This window comes from Eublepharis macularius, chromosome 1 (genome assembly GCF_028583425.1).
Source record: "Eublepharis macularius isolate TG4126 chromosome 1, MPM_Emac_v1.0, whole genome shotgun sequence".
Lineage (NCBI taxonomy): Eukaryota > Metazoa > Chordata > Lepidosauria > Squamata > Eublepharidae > Eublepharis > Eublepharis macularius.
The window spans coordinates 151684380-151696672 of NC_072790.1; the positions used below are offsets into that span (position 1 = coordinate 151684380).

A 12293-nucleotide genomic window follows, 5' to 3' on the forward strand; every position below is an offset into this window, starting at 1 on the left:
GGATTTTCAGATATTGTGATGGTGTGATGAAATAAACCAACTGTGGTACAGTCCACCACTGCCACCACAATATCTTACAGATCTTCTTCCATTTATGTATTCAGTACTGTTAAATATTGTCAAGAATTTTATGCATATTCTTTTAAATAAATTTGCTTTCCACAAATAAAAATAATTTTATGAAAGCTGCCAATAACAATGGTTCATCTACGGTCTTCCTGTGCAGTCCCACATGGGACTGCGCACGCGCAGGCCTGCCGATACCGGAGATTTTTATAGCTCAAAGCCACTAGGGGGCGCTCACGCCTCCAGGCGTGCATGCGTGGCCGTTTTCCCGCCGAAACGGCTCCTAAGAGGCGGAGCACCCCTCACATACCCTCAGTTTCTCTTTCGCCACCGATCGTTGAGGTTTACAGCTCTCTTCGTTCACGATGTTGGAGACGGCCTTGTTCAAGCGGTGTGAGACCTGCAATCGCAAGATGACAAGGTCGGATGGTCACTGTTTGTTTATACTGCCTTGGGGAAATGCACAACACTCAAGCCTGCAAGCATTGCCGCGCGTTTACCTCCAAGGCCAGGGCGGAGCGGGCGGATCGTTTGCATGCCTCCCTCTGGCAGCGTGCGATGTCTGTCGAAGATCCTTCGCCGAAGTCTTCTTCTGCTCCGTCTGCACCATCTCGACCTCCTCCGGAGGCGTCGGGTTCCAAGACTCCTTGTTCCCAGCCGTCTCTGAGCCGTTCCGAGTCGAGATCCGGGAGGGTCGCCCCGGTTCGGAGTTCGTCGGAGCCGACCACTTCGGTTCCGAGAACTTCTAGAAGTCGACCTCCTTCGACCTCTTCGACTGCCCAGGCTTCACCTGTCCAGGGAGCCCGTAGAAGTTCCACTTCTTTGGTTCCGAGGTCGACCCCTCCGGCTCCTCCAGCCCCTTCGGATTCGACGACTTCGGATCCAACTGTGAAGTCGAAGACGGGTACCGTTCCTGAAAGGAAAAAGAAAAAGCATAAGCACTCCAGCAAGCACGATAAGGCAGTTTTAGAGAACCTAATTACTGCTTCCCCGTCGGTTCCGATCGACTCCACTACTGCCCAGGAGGAACAGCGTACGGAATCAGCTAGCCGTCCATTATCTAAGACTCCCCCAGTCCGGGGGACTCAAGAGGATGATGTCATTCTACTCGAGAAACCTCCTACGCCATCGGGTCAGCCTCGATCGGCTTCCTACGAATCGGGCTCGGTTCGTTCGATTAGGAGTCTGCGGAGTCGGTCTACACGTCGATCTGACCGTCGGAGCTCGCCTCGGTCCAACTGGAGCCGATCCAGGGAGAGTCGGCATCGAGATGAGCCAGTTCCTCGCTATTTTAGCAGAGAAAGCTTGTACTATTCGGATCGATGTTATAGAGGTGCTTCGTTGTCCCCCTCGTTTCGAGTCGGTTCTGATGCTGGATATGATCCGTCCCATCACCCCTCAGAGGTGGTATCTCCTCGGATCCGTGCCTGAGCTGGACCTTTTTGCGACAGTGGAAAATCGCAAGTTCCTAGCTTATTGTTCCAGAGGAGGAGTAGGCCCAGAATCACGTGGGGACGCGTTTCAACTAAACTGGTCGGGTCCTCTGTGTTATGCCTTTCCTCCGTTCCCGCTTCTGGCACGGGTCCTCAGCAAGATCTAGAGGGACAGGGCGTCTGTCATTTTGGTGACCCCATATTGGCCGAGACAACCCTGGTTCCATTCTCTCCTGAGTCTTCAGACTCAGTCAATCTGTCTCCCGGTGGTTCCCGACCTCCTGACCTGCGGGGGGGTTCTTCACCACGACATCGGCAGACTCAAACTGACAGCTTGGTTGATCAGACCGGGTGTGCCTTCTCCGAGGCTGTGACTAATGTTCTGCTGAATGCTAGACGTTTGTCTACTAGGCAGTCCTATGCCCTTAAATGGGATAAGTTTTCTGTGTGGTGTAGGCACAGGGAGTTGGACCCTTTTTAATCCACCCTTTCTGATATTTTGGAATTTTTGTGGGAGGTGAAACAGAAGGGTTTAGCCAATTCTTCAGTTAAGGTTTATCTGGCAGCCATCTCTGCCTTTCACCCTCCGGTTGACAGGAAATCTGTTTTTTCCCACTATTCTGCTAAATTGTTTTTGCGAGGGTTGAATAATTTGTTTCCCCCTATTCGGGCCCTGGTACATCAGTGGTCGTTGCCCTTGATTCTGACTCGTTTGATGTCCAAACTGTTTGAACCTTTAGCTTCCTGTCCGCTCCGTTTTTTGTCAATGAAAGTGGCCTTTCTGATTGCGGCTACTTCGGCCAGGAGGGTTGGGGAGTTGGCAGTGTTATCTTGCGAGCCCCCTTATTTGAAGTTTCATCCTGAGAAGGTTGTTCTTCATACGAAGATCGAGTTCTTACCTAAAGTGGTGTCACGTTTTCATTTGTCTCAGGAGCTGGTTCTGCCAGTTTTCTTCCCAGCTCTGACTTCAGAGGCAGAGAAGGCCCTTCATTCTCTGGATGTCCGCAGGGCCATTCTGTTTTATTTAGATAGGGTGAAGCCGTTTCGGCTTGATTCTAATTTATTCGTCTGCTTTGCGGGGCAGCATAAGGGTAGACGGGCCTCGTCTCAGACTATTTCTAGATGGGTGGTCCAGACTATACTGACGTGTTATACTGTTGCTAATTTACCTTGTCCTTTGGAAGTGCATGCCCATTCCACCAGGTCCCAGGCGTCGTCAGCGGCTCTCCTCAGGGGTGTTCCACTCCATGACATCTGCAGAGCGGCGACATGGGCCTTGGCAGATACTTTTGTGAAGCACTATGCGCTGGACATCCTAGATAGAAAGGAGACAGCAGTGGGCACGGCAGTTCTGCACTCCATCTTTGAGTGATGCCTTGGCATCACCTCCACCCAGGTATTTGGCTTTGAAATCTTCCCATGTGGGACTGCGCAGGAAGACCGTAGATGAAAAACAGGTTTTACTTACCATAACTGTTGTTCATCTAGGTCTTCCATGCAGGCACACATGCCCTCCCTCCTTCCCCGCTAACTCTCTTGGTACTTACCTTGCAGGGGGCGGTGAAAGAGGAACTGAGGGTATGTGAGGGGCGCTCCGCCTCTTAGGAGCCGTTTCGGCGGGAAAACGGCCGCGCATGCGCGCCTGGAGGCGGGAGCGCCCCCTAGTGGCTTTGAGCTATAAAAATCTCCGGTATCGGCAGGCCTGCGCGTGCGCAGTCCCATGTGTGCCTGCACGGAAGACCTAGATGAACAACAGTTATGGTAAGTAAAACCTGTTTTTTCTAACCTTACTTAAAAGAATGAACTTACGGTGAATCTGTGTGGTTTTTAGGGGAAATATTTCTAAATATAAACATTCATGAGGATTTAACAATTTATTTAGGACTGTTTTCACAGGTGAATATGATGCTGATATACTGACACAGTCACACATAGCATCTGTTTCCATGAGTTTTGTTTTTTCCAGCTTGTCAATGACTTATTTAGTGGCATGCCCTAGTAATAAAATTCAATAAATGAATTCTTCTAAATTCTAATTCTGACCGGTATAGCATACTGCATTTAATTAACTGTTTAAAATTTGAAACAATCTTGGTGTTGGTCTGTCTTGACATTTCTTTCATTTAGCAACTCTCCAGCAACTCATTTCAGAGACAATGGTACGCTGGGCCCAAGAATCAGTAATAGAGGATCCAGAATTGGTGAGGGGCATGTTTGTTTTGCTGCACCGCCAGTATGATGGAGTTGGTGGCCTGGTTCGAGCTCTGCCAAAAACATATACTATAAATGGCATATCTGTGGAAGATACAATCAACTTACTGGCATCGCTTGGCCAGATCCGTTCTCTCCTCAGTGTCAGAATGGGCAAGGAAGAAGAGAAACTTATGATTCGTGGATTAGGGTAAATCTTCAGCACTTTTAAAAATTTATTGTTAAATATATGTTAAATATATTCTTTCTTGCTATGGAAACATTGATGGACAAGTCTTTAGGAGTGCGTTTTTGTTGACTTCAGATGTAATGAGCACTGCAGACATGGAAGTTGTAGAACTGGGGAGTTTGTTCTGTGGCCATATCCTGGATTCCGGTTTAGTTTGAAGCTATTCACCCCTATATGCGGTAGAGCTGAGGAACAAACATGAATGTCAATGTAATTAGAGAATATAGCAGTGATGGTACCACAGGGCAGAGATAGACAAGATCTAGTTATGGATGGATATGCATATTTGGCCATTTGTTTAATGTTTTGCTCTGTCTAACCACGGCTGTTGTGAAGGGTTCTGAAATAAGAGAAAGAGATTTCTAAGCAGGGTGTGGGATCTTAAACTCTCATTTTATAAAATAGTTTACCTGTTTGTAATCAGTACACAGCAATTTCCTATAATCTGCTGTGGAACCTTGGATTCAAGGGGTTGGACCTTCATTACATGTGCAGAAGGATGTGGCAATTTCTGCTGATTCCCCCTTCTTGCTGCACACTCCTTGCATTGTTCCTGAAAGTTTCTTGATCCTTAGGTGCAGCTTTGGGAGGGATGGCGCGCAAAAGGCTGCAGTATAAAGGAGGAGATGGTGGCAAAGGGCTGTTCTGCAAGCAGAGCAATCTATCAAACCTTGCTATGTATAAACAATTGTGGAGTTCAACTATATGCAGAGTCCATGGAATGGAGTCAGTGTTCAAAATAATGCTCTTGAGCTTTGTTTTCTTATAGTCAGTTTTGCCTGTGTATATATTTGAATTCCAATCACCACTGATATGTTGTTCTAATTCTTTCAATACTAAAATTATATGCTTGAAGGTGCACAGAAAATACTGCCTACTGGCTAATCAGATCATGAGTTTTGGCATACATTATTTTCAAGTGAAAGTATTTTAAGAGGCATCTAAACATACCTTCACTTGTGAATAATGGTTGCAGTCCTGCATGCACCAGCTTGATTGTGTGGAGGATTATCACAATTGTATTAAAGGAGAGGCTGCATTTCTCAGCCAATATTTCCCAAGGTGTTTTGCAATATAAAATAGTAATAGTTATAGTTTAATATAGCATAAAACAGCACTAAAAAGATATAGCAGCTTAAAAATTAAAATCCTTCAAAAGCCAGCACACTATAAAACCAACAAGTAAGCAAGTATAAAACAGCACACAATTATGGCCAAAGTACGTTTGGGTTTTTAAACAGTTGCTTCCATATTCCCAGGTCCAATTCCTTGAACCCAACCCGGGTTCCCTGCAGCCATGCAGCAGCTGCACAGAATGGCTTTTTAAAAATAGAGCCTGAACAGGCTTGGAATTAGACATGGGCACGAATCGAAATATGAATCAAATTTCGTGATGAATCGGGCTGATTTGTGTATCATGAAAACTGGTCTCATGGGGCTGCGTTTTTCATGAAATCCACAACTTTGGGAGATGATACGTTCGATTCGTGAATGCTTTGTGATGCCAGACAGGCTGGCACCAATCCATTGATTCCCTAGGCAACATAGGCCCAGAATGTCTGTAGACCTCCGCTTCACCCCCTGAGTCTGGCCCAGTCCAAATTGGTTCTTGCTCTGGTCATGCAGTCCCTTCTAAGTCCCTCGATTCTACTGAGTCCCCTGAGCGATAGCACTCATTGTTAGCACTGGCAGCAGAAAGGATTGGTCCAGGCAATCACTTCCTCATTTGGTCCATGTGCCGGCGTAACTCCCGGCCATCAGGAGTTTCTTTCCTGTATGATACTGGCCCCACCGAGCTATTGATGCATTGGAGGTTGACAGTGCTGTTGGACTGACTCCACTTCGACTTGACGGAGGAGCTGCTTGTACAAGATGGAGAAGCAAGGGGGGCACCTCACTTATTCTCACCATTGGATCTAGTGTACATCCGCAACTATGGGACTGGTCCAGCTGAGGTCACACGGGCAACGGGGCCAGAGAAGACTGCACCAAGTATATAGCAAGAAACAAAAAAAAGTGGTGTACTAGAAAAAGTAATTTTATTCCAAAGCAACATCCATCTTAAAAAAAAATCCATCTTTTTTAAAAAAAAAACAGGTGCCCCTCTTGTTCAACAATTTTTAAAACATAACCATGGCTCAATAGACTTCTTGTTCTGAGTTGTTTTTAAATCTGAAAGCCATAGGGGCAAAGTGTTATTGAAAAAAGAAGCTGAGCTGATTGTCAAAATGAAAACATTAGTGCCCCATGGGTTAAATGAGAGTCTAGCTGTAAGGTAAGTGAAATGTTGGATGTTGGTGTTCATTTTTTTCCTTTTGCTGAACAGGGACATCATGAACAATAAAGTTTTTTACCAACATCCTAATCTTATGAGGGCATTGGGGATGCACGAGACTGTTATGGAAGTTATGGTGAATGTACTTGGAGGTGGCGAGTCAAAGGTAATATACTAGCAAAAGTTTATTAAATGCATATTATTATGATGCTCAGTACCCACTGAGGACCAAAGTACAGATGATCCAGTATAATTGGATTTTGTAAGGGGGTTGGACCGCTTATAAGATTGAGTCCTGATGCATGGGACTTCTCACAAACTTTGAATTATATTCTTCCAACCAATGTACTGAATCTGAACCACTTTCTCTGTAAAAACGAACAAACAAAAATTATGAGGTGGAGTTCTGGATAGTGGATCTTGTTTCTAATTTACTCAGCCATGTGAATGAGTCCATAGCAGAAGAAGCTTGCATTCAGTTTCATGTTTTTAGTATTTCATTTTCAGTATACTGGATGAACACTTTTTCTGTACAATCCTGTGCAGAATTACCCCAGTCTAAGCCCATTCTCTTCAATGGGCTTAGACTGGAGTAACTCTTTGTAGGATTACACTGTTAGTATATTAGTTTGCATGGGACTACCAACAATAGGAATTGGAAAGCAAGTTTGCTCAGCCACAAAAAACCGAAAGGGTGGGGGGAGAATAAAAGGGCCACTTAGATCACATTGTTCAACAGCAATAGCAGTTTCAGATTCCATTGTTTAAGGATGTTTGCAGCCTTTTATTTCCCCTCTTTTAGCTTTGAGGTGGCATGGAGGGTCCTGGATGTGGAGAGCAAGAGAAAGGGAAATGAGGGAGGTACTCCCCCCTTTCCTTTTCCACGCTGAGGGTTCCATTTGAAATCTGAGAATTTTGAATAATTGTCTTTGGAACAAATCCTCTGAAAGACAGAGGGATCAAATTGTTAACAGGATAGGACATTAAGAATTTGATAATCTCTAATCCAAGCACAAATTTGATTCAGTTAAGGAACCAAACACTGGGATTTCCATCAGGGCAACTAGAATTCATCCAAATATTTGTCAGTGGGGTTGGGGATTAATTTATTTGCAAAACAAGATCTCTAGGCATTACCTTCTATGCAAACTACCTAGGCTTCCACTATTTCTGCTACTTGCTTGTTGCTGTTGGGCCTAACCACATTCCTTTTAATTAGTTTTGTTAGATTAGGAACATATTAGTAAGATCCAATATATCACTCCTCTTTGCAAAGGGGTATCTTGTGTGCAGACACCTAAGCAAGGGAATAGAAAATAATGGGGAAGGAGTGGGAGCCTCCAACATATTCAAGATGTTTTTGAAGAACATGTCCCTCGGGGGGAAAAAATGGCAGCCATTGAGTTGGTACCTTTGCACTACTCTTCTGGTAACAACAGAGAGAAGTACACAGGCGCAAGCTGTGATTTATTTAGAGCTGGGAGTTATGATGAAAAAGGGGCGAGAATTGGACTTTCAATTTCCCCTGTACGATCTTTTAAACTGCTAGAGAAAATGATCTGTCACAGATAAGAGCTGGTCCTGAGGAACTGACTTCATAGAACATATATCTTCAAGTCTTTATTCTTTGAGTTCAGTTTCCATTCCCCTTCATTTTGTTTATTTATTGTAATAATAACATAATAATTTTCTATTTATATATCGCCCTTCAGGATGACTTAACACCCACTCAGAACGGTTTACAAAGTATGTTATCATTATCCTCATAATAACAAACACCCTGTGAGGTGGGTGGGGCTGAGCGAGCTCCTAGAAGCTGTGACTGACAAAAAGTCACCCAGCTGGATACAAGTGGAGGAGTGGGGAATCAAACCCGGTTCTCCAGATTACAGTCCCATGCTCTTAACCACTACACCAAACTGGCTCTCTGTTGTGTTTTTACTGTACTTTGGCTGCTAAAAAGCTGTTTCAGTGATGCAAATATGCAATTATAGTATCTTTAAAAATGTTCAGGAGAGTCCAGGAACAATGGAGAGAGTGCCTGGCCAAATCTCGCCCCCAGTACCTCATTGTTGCAAGCAGGCAGTTAGAGAGAGAGGTCTCTCAAGTGGAGATGGGCACAAAACGAACTACGGAACAAAATTCCGTACGGCCAGTTCGTAGTCAAAGAACCACGCGTTCCATGGGACCGTGTTTTTCCGAACCAAACTAACTTTTCTTACTGGTTCGGACACTTTTAGTACCAAATACTCCCTCACCCAGGCAACGGTGGCAGTCTTTAGTTTGCCCCCAATCTGAGGCCTCCAGGCTTGATTGGCAGCTGTCCCTGCCAACTAGAGAGCTCCCACTCTGGCCTATCCAGCCAGGAAAGGGGGGGGGGAGGTTAGAATCTCCAAGGCAACTGAGGAGATGGGCCTTTAGCAGCCGTGGTAACACCAATCTCTTCCTTCCAAAACCATGCTAGGCAGGTTTTTCTGCCAGTCAGAGTCCTCCTGTGTTGTTCAATCTCTTGGTTTTTTCCATAAATAGGGGAAGCTGTGTGATTCCTGGTTTCAGTTTCTCTAGAGTGGGAGAGGGAGGAGAGCTTTGTGGCTGGCTGTGGTGTTGGGATTGGGATTGGAACTTGGATCTTTGGCCTGCACTTCTGGCTGCTGGAAAAGGGGCTGAAAAGCCTCTTTTCTTTTCTCCTTCTTTCTTGTTTTTCTTACTGACTGGGGACTGGGGAGGTGTTTGGGAAAAGGGTGCTTTTTTCTCTGAGCATGAAGGGGACCATCTTGCCCCCCCCCCCTGAACCTCAAATCAGTTCTGAAATTGGGGGAGTTTGTTAACTTCGTGTTCCATGTTCCGTGGAAATTAACGAACCATGAACCGAGCAGTTCGAGGATTTTTGTTCCGTGCCCATCTCTACTCTCAAGTATAGCTGGAACAAGACACAATGAAAGAGTGCCTGGCTGCTGTTTTCTCCCTCTTTTAGATATTCATTAGACGATAATGATTTTAGGATCCTTTAATGGACTAGCCGGGAGGATTTAGTTCTGGGGCATGTGTAGCAAAAGGTATGAATCTTGAGAAACCAGTTCCCTCTACACCCTAACAGGCTGGCTGATGTATCTCTGCTAGATTCAGCTGCTTCCAAGCTTAAGTACAGAAGCTGCATTGGTGGGTGTCCCTAGAGCCAGCTCCATGCCTGTGTCTTGCGAGACCTTTTACAGACTATCTGCTGGAGCCAAGATTTTCTGTCTTCATTTTAAGTTACTTTTCACCCCGAAAACCCTTCTTTTCCTGTGCTGTGGTGCTAGTATGAATTGGTTGAGTATATGGCTGTAATTTGCTTTAAAAATGTTGCACATACTATTCTGAACAGACTATATTCTCCCAGTATCTCGTTAAGTTTAGCCATTAGGAATATTTACAGAAGGATCAATTAGTAGATCCACAGCTTCTTTAAAATATGGAGCAAAAACACACGAACCACTAATGTAATAGTTTTTTGCACACTAACATAATATTGTTTGTCTAGGAAATCACCTTCCCGAAGATGGTGGCAAATTGCTGTCGTTTTCTATGTTATTTTTGCCGCATCAGCAGACAGAATCAAAAGGCTATGTTTGATCATCTTAGCTATCTTTTGGAAAACAGCAGTGTTGGGCTTGGTAAGTATTTATTAAAAGTGTCCTAAAGCTAGAATCCATGATACAATAGATATCTTTTTGCTAGTTCAGTGGGGCTGCTTTATGGTCAATAGGTTGTAGATTGCATCCTATGTTATTCTTGGGATTCTTGTTTCAAAGCCATCATATTAGTTTATGGTACTCCTTGAAAGGAGAAATAGAAGTTAATGAGTATTTTTTCTCAACCTCACTTCATTCATTACCATAGTTATTGCATATTGCAATCTGCTTATTAGGGACTTCTGTATTGAGTATTAGTTCCTCAAATATATCCACTCAAAGTTATACAGAATGAGTGAATAAAATGAAGCTTTATTGGAAAATTGTTACTAAATTGCATAATAGAACTCTATCAAGATACTTTTGATTATAAAAAAATCATGGCTGTGTAGATATAAAATGAGGAATTCCAACTGTAGCATGAATCATATATTTCTTGTGGACAGTTATTTTGCTGAGATATTGCTTATCTGTTTGTTTTGCTGAGGTATTGCTTATCTATAAAATCATCCTGACTTTATACATTTTCTATATACTTTAATTTTTTAAAAATGTTCTTTTTACAGCATCCCCTTCTATGCGTGGATCAACACCTTTAGATGTTGCAGCAGCATCTGTAATGGATAATAATGAACTTGCTCTAGCTTTAAGGGAACCTGATCTAGAGAAGGTAATTATCTGGATGTAATTATCTGGATTTGGATGTTTATACACAAGTATCATGTATATGTTTGTAAATATATGCACACGCAAACTCACAGTGCCAGTAGTTTACATTATTTTTAACATGTAGTTACCACATGCATCTAATGTTACAAGATTGTTGTAGCCTGTAATAAGGGAGCCACATAGTGGCCAACTAGCAATTCAGTGGCCGATTGGCACCATTAGTAGCTTCACTCAGAAGCCTTTAACAGCAGTTGGCGCTATGCTTGGGCTATACCTCTGCTTGCAGGATGTGGTCCCCGCCCACAGCTCTCTTTTGTGACCGTGATAAGCTTGACCTATATCTCAAAATCTGTTTCCATCTATGGAGTGTGTTCTTCAATCAGGGCAACTACACTGCATGACACTATTTTAAATGTGTACAGGTATGTATATTTTTCAAACTGAATTTTAATTGTAGCTTGGTCCCCCACATGATTAGAAAAGCAGATCTCTGAATAATCAGCATGATTTTTTAAATTTAGATTCCAACTTTCTCATTGAGACTCAAGGTGAATTACGCAGTTAAATAACAATGCAATAAAAACAGTATAATGCGTGAGATATTGCTGATAAAGGATAAAAACTGGATTACAGAACTAGAGAATACAAAAAATGGCAGTATAATATATATATATCTAACAAAGCAATAAAACAGGATTACAAATCTGGAGAACAGTGCAATAAAATAAATAATTTAATAAAGCTGTATTTTGACCCAGATATTATCAAAAATTGCTTTAAGAGGGCAACAGTTTGCTAAATATGCAAAAAATCCTCACTCAGTTGCTACTTTAATTTTTTTAAGCTTTGTCTTGAGCTTTCTCGCACCATTTCTGCAATTCTGTAAAATGAAACTGAATAACAAAATTAGAAAATAATGTAATAAAACTGTATAATACATGCACTAAACAGTCAATGAAAATTGTCTAAACTTTCCACAAACAATTCTCTTCCTTTATAAAAACAAACCCCCCTGAACAACACATTTTACACATTCAGCAAAATGATATAAGTATGGGAGTTTTCCTGACCTCATCAGGCAGGCCATTCCACCATGTGAGCATAGGGTTGCTAGGTACCCTGGTGAAATCAGGGGATCCTCTGTCCTCCCACTACCACTTAGCTGACCAGTAGAGGGAAAAGGCCTGGGGAATGAGCCTTGGAGGCAAAAAACCCTCCTGGACCAGTGCTAAGCGGGCACTCTCCCATTGGGCGTGATTATGTCACTTCTGGAAGTGACGTCATCATGCTTTGCCAGGAGTGCACGAACAAGAAGATCCAAAATGTAAGTGGCAGGTCCCCCACTTGAACCAAACGAGAAAACTGGTGGGTAGCCAATGGAGTGATTGCAGAATACATATAATATGCATATTGAGGCATTATAGTGCTTCTGAGTTTTCCCAGTAGTGACATCATGCTTTCACTGACAGCTCTCCCCATGTCCTGCTCCCCCCAGTCTACCACTGATTGCAAAGCCAAGCCAGGCCTGGCAACCCTATTCATATCAGGCATCTAAATATGAACAAGGGTAAAGATAATAATTGAGTATGTTTCCTTACATTTGTCTAGACAAAGAAACTTTACTACAAGATAAAGGCTAGCAAGCACCAAGCTAATGAGAAGAAGTTGAAGAGAACTTCCTATTAGAAAAGTGGTTTGACCTTTTTTTGCAGTAAACACCCTCTTCTTTAATTTGCCCT

General features: G+C 43.2%; 1 protein-coding gene across 1 annotated transcript in view; it reads left to right on the top strand.

Moving 5' to 3' along the window:
• The window catches only part of RYR2 (ryanodine receptor 2), a 720715-nt gene that overhangs the window by 444080 nt on the left and 264342 nt on the right, over nt 1-12293 (top strand). The window contains exons 41-44 of the mRNA XM_054975163.1: nt 3627-3900; nt 6266-6380; nt 9735-9867; nt 10452-10555. Of these exons, the coding sequence (XP_054831138.1) occupies nt 3627-3900; nt 6266-6380; nt 9735-9867; nt 10452-10555 (626 nt within the window). The remainder of the gene's footprint in view (nt 1-3626; nt 3901-6265; nt 6381-9734; nt 9868-10451; nt 10556-12293) is intronic.